The sequence below is a fragment of the Coptis chinensis genome, chromosome 3, assembly GCF_015680905.1.
Source record: "Coptis chinensis isolate HL-2020 chromosome 3, ASM1568090v1, whole genome shotgun sequence".
Classification (NCBI taxonomy): domain Eukaryota; kingdom Viridiplantae; phylum Streptophyta; class Magnoliopsida; order Ranunculales; family Ranunculaceae; genus Coptis; species Coptis chinensis.
Genome location: NC_141458.1, coordinates 116,366,014 through 116,391,278, shown reverse-complemented (window position 1 = coordinate 116,391,278; position 25,265 = coordinate 116,366,014). Strand labels below are relative to the sequence as shown.

At 36.0% G+C, this 25,265-nt stretch overlaps 2 protein-coding genes and 1 long non-coding RNA gene across 10 annotated transcripts; 1 reads left to right on the top strand and 2 right to left on the bottom strand.

Annotated features, from left to right (window-relative positions):
• Positions 1-4,273: 4,273 nt before the first annotated feature.
• LOC147513385 (serine/threonine-protein kinase AFC3-like) lies at positions 4,274-8,096 on the bottom strand. The gene is made up of 13 exons (XM_086596431.1): positions 8,007-8,096; positions 7,812-7,931; positions 7,558-7,723; positions 6,531-6,557; positions 6,175-6,328; positions 6,015-6,063; positions 5,823-5,937; positions 5,557-5,648; positions 5,327-5,462; positions 5,153-5,217; positions 4,947-5,044; positions 4,728-4,842; positions 4,274-4,641 (listed from the first exon to the last, which is right to left on the bottom strand). Exons 1-13 carry the CDS (start codon positions 8,073-8,075, stop codon positions 4,447-4,449), a joined length of 1,401 nt encoding a protein of 466 aa, XP_086452557.1. The 5' UTR covers positions 8,076-8,096; the 3' UTR covers positions 4,274-4,446.
• Positions 8,097-10,204: 2,108 nt separating this feature from the next.
• On the top strand, positions 10,205-15,662 carry LOC147513384 (uncharacterized). 2 transcript variants are annotated; one of them, XR_015215429.1, is made up of 8 exons: positions 10,211-10,512; positions 10,701-10,852; positions 10,998-11,111; positions 11,340-11,405; positions 11,908-12,052; positions 12,129-12,315; positions 13,321-13,390; positions 15,210-15,662. It is a non-coding gene; the product is annotated as an uncharacterized LOC147513384 (long non-coding RNA). The 2 variants fall into 2 exon arrangements; XR_015215428.1 differs by lacking the exon at positions 11,908-12,052 and having other exon boundaries at positions 10,205-10,512.
• An 816-nt stretch (positions 15,663-16,478) lies between these two features.
• On the bottom strand, positions 16,479-24,817 carry LOC147513383 (uncharacterized). 7 transcript variants are annotated; one of them, XM_086596429.1, is made up of 18 exons: positions 24,411-24,717; positions 22,762-22,891; positions 22,553-22,687; positions 22,296-22,417; positions 22,105-22,193; positions 21,993-22,028; positions 21,720-21,813; positions 21,322-21,364; positions 21,133-21,227; positions 20,489-20,553; positions 19,843-20,339; positions 19,676-19,763; positions 19,449-19,592; positions 18,391-18,962; positions 17,964-18,102; positions 17,814-17,882; positions 17,568-17,696; positions 16,479-17,131 (listed from the first exon to the last, which is right to left on the bottom strand). In XM_086596429.1, exons 5-18 carry the CDS (start codon positions 22,177-22,179, stop codon positions 17,018-17,020), a joined length of 2,160 nt encoding a protein of 719 aa, XP_086452555.1. In that variant the 5' UTR covers positions 22,180-22,193; positions 22,296-22,417; positions 22,553-22,687; positions 22,762-22,891; positions 24,411-24,717; the 3' UTR covers positions 16,479-17,017. The 7 variants fall into 7 exon arrangements, with proteins under 7 accessions (XP_086452555.1, XP_086452553.1, XP_086452550.1 ...); XM_086596427.1 differs by lacking the exon at positions 22,553-22,687 and having other exon boundaries at positions 24,411-24,791; XM_086596424.1 differs by lacking the exons at positions 22,553-22,687; positions 22,762-22,891 and having other exon boundaries at positions 24,411-24,817.
• Positions 24,818-25,265: the final 448 nt, after the last annotated feature.

Sequence of the window (25,265 nt, the reverse complement as noted above, 5' to 3'; positions counted from 1 at the left end):
CACCCTGTAAACCTGCCAACATCAAGCTACAAGGGATGAGTGGAATACATGCACCAACTAAGCACACAAATGAAATACAAACAAAGCATGTAGTCAACAATGTAAAGGTTCCCAACTATGCTTTGAGGAATGAGGACCCAACAAAGTTATTGAGCACCAGCAGTCACAATACCACAGAAAACACATGCTTTCATAGCCTAAGGAGCCACCTTTGAAGTTTTGTTCACCTCAACATATTCATTCAAAATTATAGCGCAGACGTGTTGATCTTTCTGGCTGCATACTAATGCCAGACAACAATCAAGACCAAAAATCCCACAGAAGGCCAGTTTTACACACAAGGTTTATCGCATGGACAATTATCACGATACGAAAAAGATTAGGTATGAACATACAAAGGGTAACCTCCTGGAAATACATACAACAGCACTCACAAGACAAACATTCAAATGCCTTATGAAAGCTTATATTAAACCTCCAAATCTAAGTTGCATTGAAAGTTTGTATATGGTGAGTTAGACGCGAGTGATGAACTGAAAAAGAATTCAACTAGATTATTGTATGTTATAATCACTCACTTGAATTAGAGTCATCCTAGGGCGGTTGGATTTTACAAAATAAAACTCCACTGATACAAAATATTTACTTTTGGACGGTGTTTTTTCTATGCTTTATGATACTTTCTCTTTCAATTGATAAGGTGAAAAAATGGATTGAGGTTATGTGATCTCTTTTGTTAAAATTTAATACATAGAAAGTTCACCCTTTTGGGTTATGGATGTCATGGAAGAAGCAACATTCACCGGGTCGCATTTAGCTGTATTTGTAGTGGAATTATTATACAAAATAAATAGCAAATGGTAAATTGGTAATGCATATATTGTTACTAATGTACATGAATTTTTCTGTTTGTTTCATGGATTGATGCAGTGAATGCTTCCCCTGAGAAGGATCCAAACAAGTTTTGCGAGCTCATTGTTTTATCTTTCAGTGAATATCACTTGCATTGGTATACTTCTTCTTACATTTGTATTTCATTATTTTTGAGTACCTATCTAAATTTGCTCTCCAAAAGGAGTTGATCCTGTGGACTTGAAGGCAGTAAGGCACACAGGAAGTTCGTCAAGAGCAAAACATGATAGTAAGACCACCCTCATTTGGTATTCATTCTCTACAGATGCTTTGGATTTGGTACAACTAAATCCAGCTTAATGTTTCCCATTCCAATTGGGTTTGAGAAAACTCCATTTTTTGAAAATTATCCATTAAGTAATCTAGGAGATATCAAACCTGATATGAGATTTAGAATAACATTTTGCTCAAGGTTTCACAACCCAATTGTTTCCCAGTTGAGTTTTTTCAAACCAGTAGACAACATTACTAATACTGAAGAATAGGGGGATAACATGAATTTATTCAATTTAAAAGAAAGTTTCAATAACTGAGTTTTATATTTCAAAAATATGTCGATGAGCCTAAATGCAGAAAAATGTTTAGCTTAGTTCACAATTTAGTTGTGTTGCATAATTGCATTGTCGAGGATGCAACAACAGCCAAAGGAGGTTTCTACTTTTTTCGTTATTCACTCAGATTCACTCAAAAATTTCTTCCTTGGTTCTCCCTTACAGAATGACCTTTTGCAAGAGCTTCTGAAATTTATTACAATGTCGTGTTAAAAATAAAATGGCTTGGATCTTGGGAAGAAAAAGAACCAACATATTCAACATCTACAAGTGTTTGAAGGTGTGCCTCTATGTCCTTAATTTTATTTCTTCTTTGTTAGTGTAGTTTGTTTGGGTTTACTTTCTATGAAAGTACACATCTGATTCATGTCTGCTTTTATTACATTCGGGTGTATTAAGGGGTTTCTAGCATCCCATTAATAGAATGATAAAAGTAAAAATTGTTCATCGTGAACTATCAATGTAGCAAGTCCAGCCGCAGGCGGACTAATTGGCTAGTACTGAAATACCAACTCAGTAGGGATCGAAACAACTACGTATTCAGCTAAAGTTAACTTAAAGTAGCATTTAGAGAACTCCGGTTTAGATTTAAACATAGAGAAAGCCATGGCACGGTTTTGGGAGAGGTTTTTCCCTATCGGAACTTACCTACTCCAACTAGTTCCTGGTTCGAGTACTGCACATCCCATTATTACATTTTTTGTAGTTCACTTTATACATTTACAAATCATTCTTCTAGCTATATGGATCTATATATACTGGTGATGACATGATTGGCTGACAAGGGCATACAAGTCGTGTTAGAGCATCTTTAGGAGTGAAACCAAAAAAACACCAAAATTTTGAACCAAACCAAACACCAAACCAAAAAAACACCAACCATCTTTAGGAGCAACATCAAATTTTCGACATCAAATGACGCGGTTTTGGATAAACCGCGCCATATAGTCCATGCGGTTTTCCCAAAACCGCGCCACTAAAGCCCATCTAACAGGCCCAAGCCCACGTGGTTTTGGGAAAATCGCGTGATGTTTCGGACATTAACTTTCTTAGTTATTTTCTTTCCAAATCTCTTACGCAGTTTTGGCAAAACCACGCCATAGAAGCCCAAGCCCATGCGGTGTTAGAAAAACCGCGTGATAGATTTTTTTTTTTTTAATCAGTTAGAGGTTAGGCAGACCTCAACCTGTATTGACTTAAAATTTTGTGTACACAACACCTCTCGCATCCTCATCTAATATTTCACTCAGTTGCTTAGGATAGGGTCCTATGTTATAGTTTATAGAGTTATCACTCATGTTACAAGATTTGGCTAGGAAATCTGCTGCCCGATTAACTTCCCTGAAAATATGGCTAGCCTCTACCTTCTAGCTAGAATTTCCTTATATGTTGTTTGATGGCTTCAGTCACATTGAAACAGAACCATGGTGTGAGTTCTTTTCCATTTAGTATATTGACAACCCTCTTTGAGTATGAGTTAATCTCGATTTGGTCATTCCCTATCATCCTTGCTGCCTTTAGCCCTTCCAGAATGCCTAATAATTCTTGAAAAAGTATTGACCTGCATGTGGAGCTACCATTATAGGTTATCAACACTGTACCATTTTTGTCTCTAATCAGCACTCCATATCCATTGCATAGTGGTTGCATAGTGCCATCAGTATTAAGCATAGCATTTGTAGGTTTCTGCCATTGGCATTGTATCACAGTTTTGTGGACCCATCCTATTTGCAGTCCCAGCACTTCAATCATTCTTTTTGCTCCATCTGACTCTGTAACTTCCTTGAGTGCTTGCTGCAAATAGACTTTTATTTTCTTCAAGGTATCTTGTGCAACTTGTTTTGTTGTGTGTTTCTTACCCTTGAATCTTCGACTATTCCTCTCATTCCATATACTGTACACTGTTGCACATGCCATTACTCTAATAATCTCTGCTTTAGTAGAGTTTGTTCTTGTCTCCCTCAAGATGTAGTACCACTCTTGGTTAGATTCCATCACATTAGGATTCATTCCAAGATTCTTTTTCACCTCAGACAAAATTTCTTGAGTATAAAGGCAGTCAAAGAACAAATGGTGAGAGTTCTCCCTTTCCTGCATACACATACAACACTGTGATTGGTGTAGTATATTTTTCTTTATAAGTCTATCCTAGGTAGAAAGACTTCCACTAAACAACTGCCAAGTAATAAAGGAATGCTTTGGCATTGTTAGTTTCCCTCATACTAGTCGATACCATTTGACTTTCTCTCTAATTTTCTTGAGGCTCATGTATGCTGATTTGGTGGTGAATTTTCCCTGTTGAAGTTTCAGTCCACACAGTAAAGTCTTGCTGTAACATGTTTTGGATTTCTGTGCTCAAAATTAAAGTATTTAATTCGCCATTTGGTAAGCTGAGTACTTTATTATTCCATTGTTTTTCAGTGATCAGCTTTGAAACTCTTGCATCATCAGGTAGCTGGAGCAAACTTTTGGCTTCTGTATTCGCATATAATAATTGCGTGAGAAATTTGATACAACACCAAAGTTGGAACCAAATTTTGGCTGATTTGGTATTTGGTTTGGTGTTTTCATCAACATGTGAAAAACTCCAAATTGTTAAAGATGAAAAACACCTTAAATTGTTGGAATTACCTTTTACATTCATAGATAATTTGTTTGATGTTAAGAAAAACCACATATCACTATTTGGTCTAAAACTTCAAAAACAAATTCCGATGCTCATTATATAGTTGAATAACAAGCCTTCAATTACCTATTTACATTCATAGATAATTTGTGTGCTTGGTATATACATACCCACATGCCTGATAAACCACATCCCACTGCAACAAATATAATTGGTCTAAAACTTCAAAAACAAATTCCAGAATAGAACACGTTAAAACATAAAACTGGAAACAATCGACAACTGAACGAACAGAAAAAGAGTCTTCCCAGCTTCTTAAGGAACCAAGAATGGTTCTCAATATAACAAGGGAGGCATTCAAGGCCCTTCCAAAATTTTGGGCCACTCAAGCCCTCGTTCAGCTTCCAAAATGAAGTCACTCGAGAATTTAAAAAAGGGATGCCCAAGGGCCTGTCGAGCTGTCAGTCTGACAGACGGATCATATTTTAAGAGACCTTCCAAGAGGCCTATAAAGTTCCCTTTCTCATCTTTAAAATTCCCAGGTACCAGTTCCTGCAGAACGTTTCAAGAAAGATGAGCTCAGCAAAAGAATTAGCAAAAAGAACCAACTCTTTTAAAGTACAAACAAGACTACATACGTTAAGTTTCGGCAACTTCTCTACTGTTTCAATACTCCCCTCCAAAGTACTACCTGAGCATTCCAGTTCACTGTTTTTTATGCATCTTTTTTTTTTATGCATCTCTGCATTAGAACTATACAACAAAGACAACAGTATGGATAAGAATAAATCTTACTGTGAGACAAATAACGGAAAACCTAACTAACAAAACATCATGATCAACAAAACAAAACGTACGCAGCTTTCTGTAACATGTATTGTGGCAACTTCCCAAACACACACTCCATCATGGCAAGATGGTCCAAGTCCTCAGCAGTCCTAAACAATTGCTTCCCCTTTCAAAAGAAAAAGAGTATCATGTATTTATTACAATGAATTAATAATTGACTGACAAATGTCGTTACGAAAATGGAAAACTGTCGGCCAAGAATAAAAAATCGCACCAAGCAAAGCTCAACCAAAATACAGCCAACACTCCATACATCACAAGCATAGGACAAGCGGAGACCTGTCAGGGAAAAAAAGCAATAGTTATGTCATTGTTAGAAACAGACAGCAAATTCTTGTCAAACAGATTATGTAAAATATTAGCAAGGAAACTACAAAAACAGACGTACCGAGGATGACCTCAGGGGCACGGTAGGGACGTCTTGATTTTATACAAGGAATATCGGCGTACTCAAAAAACGAGGACGCAAAATCTATCAGTTTCACAGCAGCTGGACTTTTATAATGGGCAAATACACCAGAACGCTTTCGACAGGGAAGCAGCCAATATTTCCTATTAGCAAACCTTACAGCCGGTAGTATCTCACAACCCAGAATAGTAAGAAAAATATAAACTGACCTTGAAGGCGGAGATATCCTCCTTGTAATTTGAAGCAAAAAGTACATGTGCGGGACTCAAACTAGCATGTACGAAATGCAGATCATGCATTACTGAAAATTTGAACAGGCTTGTCAGATCTCAGGGTACCCCCAATTTTAAGTTACCCATAACAAATAGTTCCAAACACAAAAAAGCAGTAGCGTTAAGGCAGTAGTTTCAAAATTAATGGAGTACAGACTGTCGCGATAAGCAACAAATGCCAGAAGCTACAAATTACTACATACATACAATGGATTGCAACAATTCTCTGCCGAGTTCGCGAATGTACTCAATAGGAAGTTGCTCATTCTTGCTTTGGCATTGAAACTCGTATAAGCTTGGTCCAAGACACTCATATACCTATTTAAACAAACCAAAGCAACGTTAGTCTTAATAATTTGAGAAACTAATCCGTCAAAAAGTGGCGAAAGACTTACAATACACAAATGCTTAGAATGCATAAATGAGTTTTGTATCTGCACGAAACTGCAAAAAAATATTGACCAACTTCAGCACTTTTGGAAACAAGAAACATTACAAAGAAACACCACATAAAACTAAATAAAGGCTCTCTGAGATTTTGTAAAAGACACTCACTTCACTCCCCCTTTGTCATGCATAGAAAGCTTTAGGAGAGTGAGCATATCAACCACGCCCACGGCGTGACTACCTTTATTACCGCGAAAAACTTTGATGACAACCAGATTTTGCCCCAGTGTGTCCACGCACTTTAGCACCTTCGCATGCTCACCTGAAGAGTGATAGGAGCAAATAAAACAGATAGGTTTATTGAAATACAAGTTTTTTTTACTGGAATAAGCAACGATAACTTGCAAGATTACTACGAAATCATATCATTAATGGAAAATATCACAATCACAATTAGTCATGAATAGTAGAAAAATAGACCTGAATCGTGCATAAGAACAAAAAAAAGTTCATAAATAACTGACCTACATTTGCTACTCTGAGAACCTTATCTGCGCATGAAAATGGCATTTTTCATTAGAATACGAAAAATCTAGACTGAAAAGGCAAGTCAAAAACATAAAAGTCACTTTACGCGGCCCACATTCAAAAAAATAAAAATAAAATATCAGATCTCATTTGATGGCTGAGAAAAAAACACCACTGAAGAGAAGGGATATTTTCATGTTTTCTTTTTAAGGAAAAAAGGATACCCAAGATACATTGACACGGATACATGTGTCCATATCTGGCACAGATCCAAAGTGACTGACACGGCAAACTATTCAAATGTGAGGTATATCAATGTGCCTCCGTTGTGTTTACATGAAAATCTGACACAGATTATTTTTAACATATGGTGTGTCCATGTGATAACATAGACAAATGCTAAACGCATAGCAGATAATAAGAACCAATAGCAGATGAGAGGAACATATAAATCTATGTTACAAGGACATGCCAGATTTTAATTAAAAATACTCGGATAGGACATACACAAATGGTATGTGATATACCTCAATTTTTGAAATTTTGCAGTGGCAGATGCGATTATGCGAATACTTAGTATGAGACACATATCCATGTCAACGAAACTTATTAAAACTGTAGTAAAAATCCTGAAACACATCTTAGTACATAGGAACCTTTTATACAAAAGATAGAGCATGTGATGAGAATAACAACCAAATTCTCTATGAATCACCTCAGAATCACGCCATGTTTGAAGTAATAATTTGAAAAAAAAATATATGTAGAACATTTTAAAAGACAATTGTCAAAATGTATCACAAAGTAGAAGCCTAAGAAATGCCCGTAGGCAAGTACAAGAAAAACAAGATTACATATACATGCACCAATTTACGATAATCAACAAACGGACAACAAAGAAAAAAAGTTCCACGCCAGTACGAGAGACTGAAGAAAACAAAACAAAAATGCAGACCACTGACACATACTAGCAAGAGTACAAGAGAGATTGAAAGTATAATGAGTGGATGATGAGGGTAGTACAGCGAGAATTCAGAAAATCCCCATATTTAATGGAGATATGGTCGCCTTCAAGGTTAGAGAAGAAAGGACGAAGGCAGTCAATGGTGGCTTTGGAGAGTCCAGACGAGGGGGGCCTTATCACGTAATCACCGCTGGATTTGTTTAACGCAAAGCGCTCTGCAAGTGCCTAGAAACAAATAGGAAAAGAAAATAAAAAAGGACGATGCTTTTTATTTATATAGATTTTACCAAACAAATAAAGAGAAAAATATTACCTTGGAAGTATTCTGGTCCATTTGGTCAATTGTAGGGATATCCGTCTTACAATCCAACATCTTTGAATTATTATGATCCGTGAAATCGTTTGTAGGAATCTCCCTCTTACACTCCACCAACTTCATGTAGTAAAATAAGAAAATGTAAGGACTATTTTGATGAATAAAAAGAAAATAAAAATAGATACAACCTACCGGAACATCAATCCTAGGCTTCTTTGTCAAACGTATCTCCTTTTTGCATTCCAACTTATTTATTTCCATTATTATCTCACGGTGAAAAACCTACAAAAGAGATATGATGCCGATTAAAATATATGTAAAGAGATAGAAATAGGGGGAGCCAAAAGAATAAACCATAACTTACACACTGACAAGTTGCGAAGAGAGAGTCGAAAGGAGGCGGTGGCTACGAATAGGGTTTTAAAAAGTTTTTTTTAACTTTCCTGCTTTTAAGTTCGAGGTTTTGTGTTAGGGGAAAAGCGGGAACGAGCCCGTTTACGATAGCTCCAATATTAGGGCATCACCCATGCAAACCCTCGATATGAAAGACCTCTAAACGAGGGATTCTACAGTGCGACCTACAAAGGTAAAATCAAAATCTTTATAAATACAAATTCCATTGGACAGATGGCATATGTTTGGGTTTTGAGTAAGTTTTGTAGTGGGTCTTAAGTTTGACCCTCGACAAGAGCAAAATTTTGTATTTAATTTTCATGTTTGACAAAAAAAAATTCGCGAAACGGATCCGGTCTCTTAAAATAGTACTAGCATTTTGGGCACACTCGATGAGCGTAAAATTTATTTCGGCAATACGCATGTTTGTTTTTCGTGTTTATTTTAGAATACCTATCCGAAACGATGAGCGTGAAATTTATTCTAGTATGCGCGATGCGCTGTTTTTTTTTTGCGTACTTAATTTATACTAACTGTCCGAAACCGAAATCAATCGGGTTAATAAAATACCCTGATTCTAAAATTCAAATTTAAATCGATAAAAAAAAATATATTCCGACCCGATTTGTTGCTATAGATGTAAAGAGATCTCACTAACACACTAATTTAGACTAATTGTATTAAATTTGTCGGGACTGTAAAAACAAAAAATAAATAAATAAAACAAACAAATAGCAGGAGCTGTAATATTGGTGTTTTTTGGAAAGTTTTTAGAATGTTATTTTTTTTTGTCAAATTTGGTCAACTGTCCAAACCGGGTCAGACTTGTCCAAAAAATTATGATGTGATGGTGACAACTCAATCAGTTCATTTACATTTACACCCATACAAAAAACACAAAATAACAATAAAACAAAGATGGCATGAACCGTAATATCGATATTTAGTAAAAATAAAACAAATATGGCATGAACTGTAATATCGGTATTTGGCAAGGGACAAATTCGGGAAAAAAAAATCCAATTGATGGAAAAAGCTACTGTTACGGGGGAGTTTTGTTTACAAGGTAAATATGTAGAAATAAAGAAATATTTGAAGGATGGTATGTATAAAGGCTGCATGGGAAGTCCATTTATGTATTTGGTCCCTCAAATTTAAATATTGAGGCACATATGAAGATCTATTGGTATTGGTGATGCCCTTAGATTCTAATGGCATTTGAAGCCTTTTTATGTATTTGGTCTCTCAAATTTGAAGATTGAGACCTATACGAAGGCCCCATTAATAATGACTTTAGATTCTAATAACATCTACGGTTTTATTATTATTATTATTTCCATGCTTTCTTACAAAGAGCTCATAATTTCTTCATCTAAGGGCATCTCCTATGGGGTATAAAATTACACCTCTACGTACGTAGGCTCCACGTAGGTGCCATTAGGAATTTACAACTCTAATTGCATACTATTGTGTAATTTATAAATATCCACTCTATAGTCTATACTCTCCAATAGAGAAGTGTAAAAGAAAATTTGATTTTAAACTCGGACGTCATTTAAAGTGATGTTTCTCTTTAATCTAAAGTGGGACCTAAGTGACGTCTGAGTTAAAAAATTACAAATTATAACTTTAAAACTAAAAAGAGACATGACTTAAAATGACGTCTGAATTTTTTTTGTTCGGACATTGGTTAAAGTGTCACCTGAGTTATTTATCAACTGATAGCGAGATGGAAAATTTCTCACCTCCTCTATCAACTAATAGTCTATTATCTACAATATACCACCCCATTGGAAAAAGTTTTTTGACACTTGAGTGTAAACTTTACAATCTATATGGTTTACACCCTCTCTTGGAGATGCCCTAATGTTTGGACACGTGTCCACTTATATCTTACTATATTAGAAAATTCTGGGGTCGATGAACATGAATTTTCACATACGTCACAGGGGCAGAATCGTCATTCACTTTCTGTTGTGGGGGCAAATTGTCAATTCACAAGAGGATAGAACAAACAATAAAAAAGTCTAGAGAGAGAGAGTACGAAGGGGGAAGGGAAGGAAACCAACTCTCTCTTCTCCCCTGGCCTAAAATCTAGAAAATGCCTACACAAAATTCGGTGACGTAAAAAAAAAAAATCGGGCTTTAGTTATTCCAAGTAGGAAGGAGAAGACCCTTGCTGGGATTATTAGAGAGATTGATGATTATTTCTTGAAAGCTTCAGCGTCGGGGAGGAATGTGATTCTGCTATTGGATATCAATAGGAATGGTGACTCTCTTTATTATAATTTTGGAGAAAGCATGAGTAAGAACTGATTAATATTTCGTTGTATAATATGTTTGTTACCTGATTAGTATTAAAGACCCAACAAACTTAACTTACAAGTTTCGCCTCACAGAGTAGGTTTATATATCACTAGCTTTGTAGTTTTTGTGGTTATTGTAGCTGTGAAAACTGTGGGGGTATGTGTGATTGTTTTTTGGTGTATGTAGTATCTGCATTGAGGTTGATGAGAATAGAGTATGGGGCGCATTTGCTGACCTTTTGAACACGAAAGGAAATGTTCAAAGCTAATGAGATGGGATATGTTGAAAGAACACTTGGTTTTTGTACGCGTAAATTGGATGATAGAGATCTTAGATTGGTACTTTTCTTTCTCCATTATGAATAGTTGTCAACACTTTGAAAAAGATGCATATGACATATGTGCTTCTGTTGGTCTTACAAGACTTTGTGATAACCTAGGCCTGATCATGATTGCGTGACCCATCATTTTTATTTGTTTATAGGTGACAAATATTGTTGGAGGTACTATTCGCTGGAGACAATATCTTGATCATCTCATAGTAGCATTGTGCCACGATGAGAAGGCGTTTAGATCCATGGAACCTCTTCTCTTGTAGGTATTACAATTAAGTCCATGGAAGCACCTTCCATACCAAATAAAGGAAATTGCTGCCAATGATGAACCAACATGTCTACAGCTGACCTCATAACTGGTTTAGTATAGGATTTTCCTAATATTTTTGGAGTGCAGCAAAATGAAAACCATTTACTTCTTTCTTTGTTTATCAAAATGGCTTTGATGGTTATGCCTTAATTACTCACGAAGTTTGTTTTTTGGTTTTTAGATTCTTCGAATTGTGTTCTATGAGATTCTCAAGCTGGATATGCCACCGTATGTTGTTGTAGACGAGGTAAATAACTTCAATGTCCCGCCTCAATTTTTGATAAATCATTAGGATCTAGCAGAAACGGTGTGAAAAATTGACACCATCATTTACACTAGAGTCGGTATGTCACTACCCCAAGTGTCTAGATGGTTGGTACTGTACATCAGGTATCCAAAAATAGACACATAAAGACATGTGTATTTACACGGACGATGACACTAAGTTTGTACGCTTCAGTTTTCTTGGTATGTAGTATCTCTTAAATGGCAAACAAAGTGGCAAATCTTAAGATCTCTACCTGCATTCCAATCATACACTGTTAAAGGGTGTGCAGATGAGGTTAATTATTTATCATTTTTATAGTTTTGCATATATATATGCATCTTTCTAGCACGGAAAAATCTAATATCCATCATGCTCCAGTCACTGGTTTGGGGTAGTTACCTCTGGGGTTCTAAGCAACAACCTCATTATGGAAAGATGTACTTACTAATTTACTTATCTTTTGAGCGTTATGATATTGCAGAATGTAACGCTTGCAAAGGTTGCTCTTAGGCCTGGTGCAGGGAACATGGTGAATGGCATGCATTATGCGGAGATTAGTTTTTCTTAAGATTTGTCATCTTATGAATACATGTTTCATTTGTTAACAAAACCAAACAAACAACAATGTAGCTACATTCGTTCACTATTTTTTTAATGTAGTTGTTGAGGTTGCGAAGTTCATGACTGTGGTTTGTTTTAAAGGGAAGCGGTGCAAGTCTTCTAAGGTTTTTAGTACACTTTCTTGGAGTTGGTCTTCAAGAGCCCTCCATTCTAGCAAGGATGCTATAGACTTTAATGAACCTGGTGAACCTTTCAAGCCTGGTGCACATGGTGTTACACCCTAGATAAAATTTATGTTGAGGAAGAGAAGTTGTATAAGGAAGTTAAGGTAACTGTACGTCTTTTAGTTTGTTTTTAAACATTGTAACAGTATATGTAAACTCCATGCAACTTATATTTGGACAAATAATCAATTTCATATTAATAGGTAGGATAATGACTTTCCATAGGCTGTTAAGTGTGGTTAGGATGTTAACAAGTGATGACTAAGGGCAAGTTAGTTATGAGAAGAGGGTTCATGTTAGATAGGGATTCGAGAAGAGATTTTTTCTCTTTTGTGAGTCCACTATTGCTTCTCTTACCCTGCAATTTATAGCCAAGTGACCGAATGTGGTGTGAAAGTAATGGTGTGCTGATGATTTGAGAGTTCCAACTTCCAACACATTCTTTCTTCTCAATTATGGCCTACACAAAATTCAATCTAGATTATCCTTTCTCTCATCTTCTCATGATTTTTTGTTCCAGTCCTGATTCGTAGAAAAGATCAATATGAAGCTTTCATTATCTGAGGAAAAAAATCCAAATAAATAGAAGATCCACTTTATTGGCAGTGAGACTATTATTCAAAACTTCAACAAAAGATTGGTTCAAATCTGAGAAGTTAAATGAAGGTTCGTCCTGTCGATCATTCTCCATGTTTGTTGATTTGTTTTCTTTTCATCCATATTATGTTTGTTGTTGTGTTAGTTCCAAGTTTCTATGGTCTGAGTTTTATTGGATTGGTGGTTAAATTTTACAATGAAATCATGTTTACTAAAATGGATAACGTTTTTTGTGTTGGTGAGCCAGTTGACCATATGATTGAATGAATCGATTATCCATTATTTGGGTTTCATATTAGCCTAATCATAGTTTTTAATTAATTAGGTTTATATTCTTCCAGATTATTATATAGGTAATACAATCTTTCCATATTGTATAGCCATTCGATTAAGAACTCCGTCTTTTTTGGAGATATTTGTTGCGGGTAATAGTTGAATAAGTTCTTACACAATGCCTTTCCCATACTTTCTTTTGTGTTTTTTTGACTATCTTTTCCTTATTGCTTTTACAGCTTGATATTACCTACTCAAGCCATCTGTTCTCGGGGGATCTTTGTTCCAAAAAATATGTCCAATAATTGGGTATGAATATTCTTTTCTCTTTTTGAATATGTATGGTTTTTGTCTTATCAATATTATTTTAACTGTTCAAGACATTCAATAGTCATGTCTTCTCTGGATATGTATGGTTTTTGTCAGATCAAAATTATTTTACCTGTTCAAGGCATTCAATAGTCATGTCTAAACTCTTAGGATTATAGATTCGATCTTTTAGGCATGATTGTCTATTAAATGGTTTATGTGCCTTTTTCACTTTTGTTATCTTACGATGATATATATTGTTTGTTTTTTTTTGGCTTTTGGGTATTGAATTTTGTATCGTGGTGCTTGAATGGTATTATCAGTAGACAGGGTTACCGCTAGAGATTAGATGACTTCTTTAAAGTTAAGCTATTGTTTTGTTTTGTTTTTAAAAAAAAATTTAGTTATCAGCTGAACCTTTTTCTATGTTGTTCGTTAAAGGGAAAGTAAATTAAGTCTTTGGTATCTCCATTCTCTGGAACCAGTCAGCACTAAATAGTTTTTCCACAAAATAGCAAGCAAACACATAATTTGTGTCTCATGAGTGGATGTGGATACCCCCATATGTATGAATGAAAACAAGTATAGTTTTATTGAAGGATACATGCAGAGGGAGGCGAGTAGCTAATATTCTCTGTTGCTCCACGTCTCCACCTGAGTGTGAGCGACGTTGGTAGAAGTAATTTATGAGGGGTGAATGGTTAGTTGGGGAGCTTGGAGTTAAACATGACCTCCACGTTTTTTGTTTTGTTTTAAGTTTTGATTTTGTAAAATGATTACATATAATGTTATAGTTATTTCTCATAAAATATAAAATGAAATTTTAACTCATGGGGAAAGCGAAATAAAATGGGTGGTCCACTATATAAAGGAAATGGATCTCATTCTAGCATTTTGATATAATCATTGCACCAGTATTAGTAGTAAGTTCCTATTTATCTATTTCTTTTCCTTTCCTTTCCATGGTAAGATGTCAAAAACAAACGTAAACTATGGATTTGGATTTGATACTTATCAAGTACCAAAAGAAGTATTTGCATTATATTATTCATTTTTAGTTGTTGTTTTCTATCAAGCTGTTACTCAAATTTTCGTTAGTCATAACCATGTTTAACACAACATTAGTAAGGTACGTTAAGGGCAATAAGTTACTTAACATTGTATGATTGACTTATACTTTTTATTATATTAATTTCAGTTTTAATATAATACAACCATGACCTGGTCTTTTATCGGATAATACTTTTTGACGCTTGATTTTACTTCTTTTCCTCAATGATAAACTGTTTATGTAAGATTTTGTTCAACATCTACTGTTTTATGTGAAGTTTCCAATTTCATCTGATTCCACGGGAAAAGATTACAAAAATATGTGAGGTGTCGGCCATATTTGGTTCACTACATATCAGTTGGAGTTGTTTGCTACATATTTGTCGACTGTTGTGTCTTGGCAGAAGGCCATGCTACAATATATAGTTTTTATTAGAGAGCATTTTGACCACTTTCATCTCTTTTTGTTTCCTTAATTTTCTTGGTAAAATAATAGGTTCATAAAAGATATGTTGTGGTTAATAATCATTGGTTTAGTTGAATTTTGTGTTTAACTATATGTATCAATAATTGTTCCACTGAAGAAATATCTTTGTCTAAACCGCTTAAACAGTCTTGCAGAGCCAGCTGAAGAGTTGTAGAAATCGTATGAGCAATTTCTTTGTCATATGAAGCTATACATGAAAAAGAAAAGCAGGGCAATGCCTTTTTTTTGTTACCTGCTGGTTTTCATTCTATCTTCTCAAAATTATTATAATCTAATCTGCAGCTGATGCACTTCAGCACCAGGAACGAAGAGCTACCAAGGTGCACTCACTCATATAACAAGAAAAATGAAAAAGATCAACCAAATCACTTGCAGAGCTGAAACTGGGACCTCGGGAGCTAATTTAAAAGAAAAAAATAGTGATCTTAAAGGTGTTGATGCCAAAATATTTGAGGAAGACGTATCCACAGACAAGCAGGATGGGATATCATTTTGAGTCAAAGGCTCTCTTTTCTTCTAACCACTTCTCAAAGCAAAAAGAGAGTATTGATGTGGAACTAGATAAAGCTAAAACATTCTTTCTTGGCACGTGTTCTTCATATTGTGAAGAGTTATAATTTCTTCATATTGTGAAGAGTTATAATTTCTGTTGTCAATGTAAAAATTGAATTTCTAAGGTTTGTCTGCCTATTTTGTCATGGTTTTAGAAGAACAGGTTTAGTTTGGATGCCAAAATCTTTTAAAGACCTATTCTTCTACATATATTCTGCTGCCCTGTTCAAATCTGTATCGTTATCACGTGTTTTTGCACGTGCATGATGCTAGTAGCGGTAAAATACAGGCTTTCTTTTTTTTATTCGACAGCTTCTAGTTTTATCTCTTCTGTTTGGGTTTCATTTTTCACTCGAAAACACGGAGTTCTGCCTTTGTTTCTGGATTTGGGCTTTGGGGTTTTGATGGAAAAGATTTGGATAGTTGCAGAGATTATCTCATCATGATACTTGCTAATTTCATCTGCACTCTTTATTCCACCATCTCTTTCTCCCTCCCTAAATTTGTGTGGAAATGTGGAATGTGAAAAGGGCCAATGAGGCAGTGAAGAAGATTCCTTCGGCAACCCATTTCATTTCATTGCCACAATGCCACTTGCCCACTATCCATCTAGTACTACCCATCATCCAATAATTACTGGAGCGTCGTCCTTCTAGTTGGATCATGGATGTGTTTGGTTTATATACACTGTTTTTATGTAAACTTTTCGTTAGTGTTTGAATCAGTGCACAATCTTTTACTGCGTCAATTGTATACATCTTATCTTTATATGCAAACGTTTTGTTTAAAGGGGAACTTGGTGACTGGTGACAGTGAGAACGGTGTACTATAATTGTGGTCTGATGGTGACGTTGGAGATGGATGATGCAGTTGGCACTCAAGTGAGTGCCTTTGGTCACAATCCTTAATTTTCCCAATCATTCAATTGCCACACGGTTACACAGATACTTTCAATTTCAACGGAAACAAATAACAACAAACAAACAAACTCGGAAGGCGTTTCACACTTCAAAGTCACTCATTAAACATTATAAACATTACAGTTAATAGTACAAATTGCCTTGGCAATGCAACTCATTCAACAACACTAGAGACAAGTAACAAGAACACAGCCTATATAACACTTTCCTGGGCGGCTATACAGAACTGAGTGCCCTTTATACAAACTCAAGCTAACTTATTTGACGAGGCATGTTGGGCATAATTACAAACTTTCTAGCACAATAATATTACAAGAAGATTGTTTTTTGGTTTTTCGATTATCATGTGTTTTTAGCCTTTTCGATGGGTAGTCCAGCTTTCATACAAATTCAGGAGGTTTTGGTCAATACCTCCAAGCCGCCCGGTTCCAGGTGCTCAGCTTTTCCTTCATGAAACTTCAATTCATGCCGGGAGAAAGTGGTGTTACACTGCAGATTACTTATCCGATCTACCTCAACTCCTCTAAAAGAAGCTTTTCCTTTGTGAAACTTCAAATCCCAACTGCAGAAAAGTGGTGCCAAACTGCAGACTTTACTCATCTGTCTGCACAAGCTACTCTAAAGGAAGTAGGACAACTGCTGCTTCTTTCTTGAACCTCCTTCCCCATATTGTTCATTCCACTGCCTCAACTCACTCATTATAGAACCCTCGGCTGCAAAACTAGCTGCAACCTGTGACATGAAAATTTTCTCTATGTTCAAGTCAAACAATTCAACGCAGTAGAAAGGCAAAATCAGTCCTCTTAAAATTGCACAAAAACAACACAAATTTTCGATGATGCACAATCCTAAAGTCCAAACAATCTGAGGAATTTAGTTCTTTGATGAGTTTGATCTACCATGTTAATTCCAAAAAACTAAAAATAATTATATTATAATTGTAACATCAACAAAAGCCTAAATCCACCAATCTAATCTAACAGAAACATGTACATGATCTGGATTTACGAAGAAATTAAAATGGGCATAATTTTTTATGAAGTCGGAGCACTTAGTAAATTAGCATAAACCGAAAATACATTTTTGTAGTTGGTCACAAAAGAAAACGATTGATATAGATAAGATGTGAAACATGCACCGAGAGTGAGATACAACTCCACTACATTACCTGATTCTTTGCCTGCTTCATATCTTCGATGTTTAAGGGCCTGAAGGAAATTTCTCTGTCCTCTTTCTTGTTAGGTGTATTTGAAGCCTCTTCTGAATTCTGTTCCTCCTCAACTCTCTGTTTTTTCTCCTGGAAAGAGAACGGCAATTTAGATAGGAATTCAAGTTTGAATCTTAGTAATAAAAAACACAAAAGGAAGAGTGAAGAGAACATTTTCCTATGAAATAGAAATGTGGAGAAAATTACCAAATCTTTAAGTCTCTCCCTTTGAATAAATTCCCTAACAGGGCGATAAGCTGCCGTCGTGCACAGGTTCTGTTTTCAACAAGTTTCATCAAAAGTTAACTTTAGCTGTCAACACATAAAATTATAAACTTCAGTAACAAACATACAGACCTGGAGGTCACTTCCACTGTATCCTTCTGTCATGGTTGCAAGCTCCTTGAAATCTAGTCCTTCTTCGACCTTCTCCTTCGACAAAAGTGTTGCCAGGATTTTTTCTCTGTTCTCCGAGGATGGGAGACCAACCATAATTCTGTAAACATCAGGCATTAATATTCAGGCATGTGCAACTTTTTCATCACAATACATTTGATTAAGTTATCCTAATAATTAACAGCATCAAGAATCAGGATACATTTAACAAATGATATTCAATATTTAAACATTGTGGACTTGTCATCAACGCTTTTAAACAATTCATTCCTTCTGACAACTTTGCACTTGTGATCGTAATCACAGGATAGTAGCTAGTGAGTATACTCTGGCCCGTTGTGTACTGCTAATTATTGTCACTGTCAATCTTTTAACACACAGAACATACCTGCGTTCAAACCGCCTTATAATTGCTTCATCAAGATCAAAAGGCCTGTTCGTTGCAGCCAGAACAAGGATCTGCTCACCAGGTTTGGTCAACAACCCATCCCAGTGGGTCATGAACTCATTCTTGATCTTCCTCATCGCCTCATGCTCCCCAGCTCGGGTTCGCTGCCCTAGCATACTATCAACCTCATCCACAAAAATAATTGTTGGTGAGACCTTTGCTGCAAGTGAGAAGAGAGCTCTAACGTTCTTTTCATCCTCCCCAAACCATTTTGAAGTGATGGTAGACATGGAAACATTAATGAAGCTTGCTCCTGCCTCATGAGCAATGGCCTTGGCCAGCATTGTCTTCCCAGTACCAGGAGGCCCAAACAACAATATTCCTTTGCAAGGCTTTAGAAGACCTCCTCCTTTGAAAAGATCTGGCCTTCGTAGAGGAAGCATAACTAACTCCTGAAGTGATTCTTTAATTTCATCCAGAGCGCCAACATCTGCAAAGGTTACTCCTATCTCATTTGCAGGAATAACCTCTGGTCTGATCCGCTTCTCAAACTCATTGTCAGGAGGAACGTCCTGTTAAACATATCGCATAATATTCAGCATTATTCAACACTGGGATGGGAAAAAGTAAAATTAGAGTGTCTAAGCTCCATATTGACCTAGAATATCATGGCCTTAATTAATAGACCATGAAAAGAGAGAAATGTGTAGTGACTAAAGCAAACCTATTAGACTAGGAATGACACCATGTTTAGTCGTCCGTTAATTGCGTACAATCAGTCTGAATGGTTTGGTTTTAGTGGAATCACACAGGGACTTCATATACTTGCATCAATAGCTAGCGAGAAAATGACCAAATTTATCAAGGGGCGTCAACAAAAGACATCATGAACACTGCTAAATTAACTGTTGGAAGTCATAACACTCGGTATCAATTTCTATTAAAAAAGTAGATTTTTAGACCTTAAATTATAATTACTCGAGATAAAAATATTTTGACATGTGCAGGAGTAGGTCTTAAATAAACTCACGTGCCAATATTATAAAAATTTTACTTACAGGAACCTTTGACGAAGAGGACGGAGTATCACCATCCTTCTTCACCACTGGGACAGATTTCTCTCCTTCGCCTTTGCTTTCGGGAGCAGAAGTTTCAGTTTTTGATCCAGGTTTCACACCAGTTGCATTTTCCCCTTCAGCTTCCTATAATAAAATCAGATACTGCAATCAGATCCCTGCCACCATATTGACAGAAGAGGAACTTAAAAAGGAAAAAAAAAAAAGACCTTCTCAGGTCCAGCATTTGCTTCCAGCTTGAGAGTATCTTTACCATCACACTTATCTCCATGGAATATACTCAATCCATGGGATAGACTGTTCCATGACAGAAATGGTAAGAGTTAAACAATGACCAAGTAAAATAGAAAGAACCTGATTTAAGTATGGATCTAACCTCTTGGATGAAATAATAAGCTTTCCATTTCGGTATTCAGGATTCTTGGTATTCATCAAGTGAAAAGAAATTGCTGATACCACAATCTCTTCAATGTAATTACTGAGAACCACCGTGTCTGAAAGGCATATTGAACCCAGATCAGCACATTCAAGATCATTCGCTGAAAGTACCTCAGTGATGTGGTTTCTGTTATCTTGATACTGGATCATTTTCATGTCTTCCTCCAGTTGGGATTTCCAACTGACAAGTTGATTCTCATCTTCAGGCGCCTTGATGTCAATGTTGTAGGGGAATAATTGGGTGAGCCGCTCGTCTACTTCACCATAATCATTATCCTGATCCAGCATCCGTGAACCAAGAATTAACACTGGTCCAGAGAGTTTGTTCAACATTTTTTGGAACAAGGTGTATATCCTTTGTGATCGAAAGACTATGCTCTCAACATCCCTGAGATAGAGGACAATGGGACTGGTCTTCGATACTGAAACTAGAACCTGAATGGTGTAGTAAACATCAAACCAGACTCGTCAATACTTTCAAGAAAGATAAAGACCCAATGAATTGATTTTAGCATAATTTAGCAAGCAGAACCATCTAAAGGATGCTAGAGAGATTTGAATGTGCAACACATTAAAGAGACTACCATGTAAAGAGACTGTATGAGAAGTTTCTCATCAAAAGACCAGCTACTGTCGCGCTTGATTGAAGCTGAAAAAAATGGAAGAAACCATGAGAGACGGCTAAGGGGAAAAAAAACATATTTTCGAAATCTCTCTATTAGCTAGTGTCTAATGAAATTCAAAATATTTGCAGGGGCATGCAGTGATTAAATTATTGTAGGCAATCTGATGATAAAAGATTACCAACTGCAAAAAAATGATCCACAATTGGCAGTATACCAATAAGAGTAATGAAACAGCTCCGTCTTAATCTCCAAAGTACCAAGCACCACATTCTACAAACTCAGCTCTATCTAGCATTCTAGCACAAATGCATAAGTACACATTTCCTACCGAGTCCTGACACCATCTAAAGATTTTGTGACTCATCATTTCAATGATCTTCTACAAAAGTGTGAAAGAAAGCATGTCTAACATTTCTTCCAACCATTAAATCTAACTTTTCCAACCAAGGCGTATAAAAGTAATTATTGATTTGAGTTTTACATGCTACTTTCTTCTTCATTTCACAAAGTGAACCATTAATTTGGAACGAAGCCAGAAAGACTACATTGACAAGTATACATCTAGGACAGCTCTCAGGGATATTAAAGTTATAGATAACAACCTGGATTACTAGAAGTGGACTGCGAAGCCAGGCTACTGATAGCAGATGCAGCAGAGGCATTTCTACGAAGCTTTAATGGATTATTACCAATTTCCCTGGAAAAACAGATAAAATAATGATGAGAATTGAGAAGTAATATGACTGACTAAAAGGTACAACATGACAACTCATTAACCTCATATAGCATACCTAGATCTAACATCCACTCCACTACTTTGCCTCCGTAATGTGCCTGAAATGTAAGAGTATCAATGGAACTACAAGAAGAAAAATATAAACAGGAGGAGAGGATATATATGATGAGTATTAATGAAAAATTAATGAATGAAAATTAAAGAATCCGGTGTTCGGTAGGTGGGGCAATGTCATTGCAAATCCATGGTAGTATATAATTGCAAATTTTTAAAGTGGAGAACCTTCTATAACACTAGTGACCTATCATCCCTACAATGTGGAACTTCAGTTTAGATCTGTAGGCAGATTTCTATAATAGGTGACCCTCCAGCGAGCAAAGGAAAAAAGAATGCCATCCAAATTTTCACCAATTGCATAGAAAATAATATGTAAAGAACATTTCTCTTATATACCTTTGGTTTCTACACTTGGTGTAAGCATTGAAAATGAACCGAGTAAGCTAGACATCCGTTCCAGTGTTGTTTCAGAGATGGATCTCTTGAAAGACTGCAAAAAGTAAGATAAGTATCCGAAAAGGAAAAAAATTCCACAAAAATAGATATTTCTCAAGGGCACTACTGCATGTGTCGAACTCTCTACCACTTGACTGGGAGTTCAGCAAGCATGAGAAATCACTAGGAATAAATATTGAAACAGCAAGCTAAGTATTTGTCAGACAAACTTACTGGTTCTTTAGTTAGAGAACCATATTTGCTTTGGATCTGTAAAACACAGATGTCAAACATCAGCACAATAAGCATAAACTACATGCAAACTAAAACAAATGTATGCAATCACCTTAAGCGCAAAGTCAGTTACATCTAACAACAGCAGCTTGGCTTCAAAGTAGTGTGCCAAAGCCTTGGCAAGCATTTGCTGGTAAAGCTCTTTAAAATCAAAGATATTTAATCACGAGGTTAGAGAACTGATGTATGACGATAAACGCCATCAAGGTATATCAGATGGATGACATATTCAACATAACGTACCAGCAGGCCCTGAGAGCAAAATAGAGCGACTTGCAGGGGAAAGGTTCCGAGTGTGCTTGGAGAATTCAGCTTGCTTCAAATGCACATAGGCAGCACTTGTCAACAACACTCGTGTTTGCTCACTGTCATAAACATCACCAAACAAGGCTGTGACAAAAAACTCATTCAAATAGAAAATTATACTTATAAACATAGAAAATATGCTACTTCACAAAACAACATTTCAGAGTAGGATAACATTAACTCCGTACTATTACCCATTAGCTGGAATAGTACAGTCGCATAACAATGTCAGCCTAGATCCTGTTGTACATACATATTGTTTTCTGTATGATAGTACTTGCAGAAATTGTGCAATGCAAAGTGCACAGTACTAGCATCTTTATTGGAGCCTGAAACAAAATCTCAGAAGAGATAACCAAAAGAGAGAGGAAATACATAGGAGTACACAAAAGCATGCTCTTACAGTGATCTTCCCTTCCTTAAAAGCTTCCATTTCCACATGGCCAACTTTCTATTGAACCTATCCACTACCAAGTCCGGAATAGCTTTCAACTTGTAATGAGATCCAAAAAGCTAACCCACAACTCCAACATCTACAAACATAACAAACTTCTGCAACTTTATAGCCACACATTTTAATTTTGGAGCAAACAACCCTTACACATGGTGCCATTTTAGCTTCCCATTCTTTGATTCTCTTACAAAAATGAAAATACAATTCTACGATGGAAATTTGTGCATGCTTAAAACATCTACAATGATTCCTTTATGGGCCTTCCTTGGGTCCTTTTGAGAGCCAAGCTTATATGGTGATGTCACATCTTGTTGGCGGAAGCTTCAACAATGGATGAACATCATATGGTCTAGCAGTTCCCTGAAAATTCACTATCCATTGGACTTATTCCCTAACCCCTTAAATCCCCTTTTGGGAACTGAAGGTGGGACAAGACAATGAGCTCAACCTGCCCAAGGCTTGACCAGTAGGTCACTGAAAATTGATTATCCCTAAAAATTCCCTGCAATTTTCTCCAAACTTAACAACGTCGTTATGAGCCGTAAAGCTCTGTGCCTACTGCGACTTGGTAGAAGTGAGCCGTGTGGCACCAAGAATGTCGTCCAAAAATTAATCTCTATTAACCATTATGTATTGCACAGGACCCATAGTGTGGCACCATACCACGCGAGGACACAGTTCGACATACTAAATTTTGGCCTCTGAAATAGCCTTGTCTCTATCCATATATCATTCTGTACACGGTCCATTACATGCTAGTGGCTCTTGAGAATAGCTCTTAGAGTCATAGTAGCAATCTAAGAATAGAGACGAAAGGATTATATTCAGAACAATCCAAGTGCTACAAAAATCCCACATTGAAATCTTTTATCACCAAAGTGTTCCTAAAAAAGAATTTTGATTCTCAAGTCATTTTACAATCAGATTCGAGGAGTTATATTATGAACCAAATCTGAATCTGCTTATGTTTTTTACTGAATAAAACTACCACCACTAATATAGAGGGCTGACTCCAAAGAGTTTATGTTCCACATTCGGATCCTACAACCATATAAATTCACAACTCTCATAATTTACAAACTTTCCAACAAATAAATTAATTTTTCCTGAAAAAAGTTTAAAAAAAAAAAAAAACAATTCACTGGTCTCATCCATGTCAAGTCCTCATTCTGTATAAAATCTAGTCCTTTCGTTTATCAAATAATAAGATCTTCGTCATTCAAAACAAAGATTTTTTTTTTTTTAAACAATAAAAAAAATTAATAAAATAACTACCAAGACACTGAATAAAAAAGGCGTAAAAGGGAAAAAGGTTGAAACCCCACCATAAGCAAACCCATGAAGAATATCTTGAAAAACCCACATGCCTAAAAAAACAACCCATCCTAGATTATTATTATTTTTTGCCAAGTGAACAAGTTGTTGTATTGATAATGTAAATATACCAAGTACAGTTACATACTTACATATCGGGTTAGTAAAGGTGGTGTCTTGAAACCAAATAAACAATTTCCAGTGTCTTGAAATCCTCGTATACAGATGATCAATAGTAACATAAACAATATATATAAGAATTGACAGTCTCTTGATTTATTTACCTGAGGTAATAAGGAAATTCATCAAAGGTTACGTTACTATCCCGTCCATCAACCATCTGTCTAAGCAATTCTTGTTCCATTCTTTCTAAAGTAATTGCATTCGATGCAGGATTTGAACCAGTCCAATTACTAACTACTGTCTGTCCAGAAGCCAATCCAAGCCCAACTCCTACACCTAATCCTACACTTAATGCTGACATCAATATATGTTTCTGTTCCATTATGATTACTTCTTCTTCTCCCTATTTTTCTTAACATGCAGTTACAAGACTGGGAAGAAAGTGGTGGTTATAGAAATGGATCAGGGTGAAAATGGGAAGAAAATGGTCGGAGAGAAGTAGTTATAGTTCTCCCGCTATTTGAGGTATGTCCTTTGGTTTTTGAGTTTTTTCAGGAACTACGGGTGTGGTATTTATTAACTTTGTGTTGCAATAAAAAAGGATAAAGGGGAATGTTACGTGTCACGTGTTTAACGGCTTTCAGACTTGAGTTTTACTTTGTACAGCATGCATCGTGTCTCCTTTTTAAGATTTCCTTTTTAGGAGTTTTCTTTTACTTTGTTTGACACTCGAGAAGTTGCGATCCGTTACTCCACCAAATATATAATTAAATGTGTAGCAGTATGCTGATAAACTTTATGAAACGTTAGAACATTTTTAGGTGAGATACTTTTCTAGCATTAGACACTAAATTTTTAATAATTTGAAGTTTTTTTATTTTCGGAGAGTCACATGTTGATGAAAACATAAAAAAAAACACCAAATCGGCCAAAATTTGGTTCTAATTTTGGTGTTGTATCAAATCTCTCACGCCGCAGTTTTAGAAAAACCGCACGGTTTTTCTAACATTGTATGG

Coding starts and splice junctions, on each gene's coding strand:
- LOC147513383 (XM_086596423.1), bottom strand. CDS start 24,631: ATGGAACAGAAACATATATTGATGTCAGCATTAAGTGTAGGATTAGGT. Junction 22,029..22,104: donor TAACTGACTTTGCGCTTAAG/GTGATTGCATAC, acceptor TGTGTTTTACAG/ATCCAAAGCAAATATGGTTC. Junction 17,883..17,963: donor ACAGTGGAAGTGACCTCCAG/GTCTGTATGTTT, acceptor TGTTGAAAACAG/AACCTGTGCACGACGGCAGC.
- LOC147513385 (XM_086596431.1), bottom strand. CDS start 8,075: ATGGAAATAAATAAGTTGGAATGCAAAAAGGAGATACGTTTGACAAAG. Junction 5,938..6,014: donor ATTCTAAGCATTTGTGTATT/GTAAGTCTTTCG, acceptor TTGTTTAAATAG/GTATATGAGTGTCTTGGACC. Junction 5,218..5,326: donor TGCCCCTGAGGTCATCCTCG/GTACGTCTGTTT, acceptor TTTCCCTGACAG/GTCTCCGCTTGTCCTATGCT.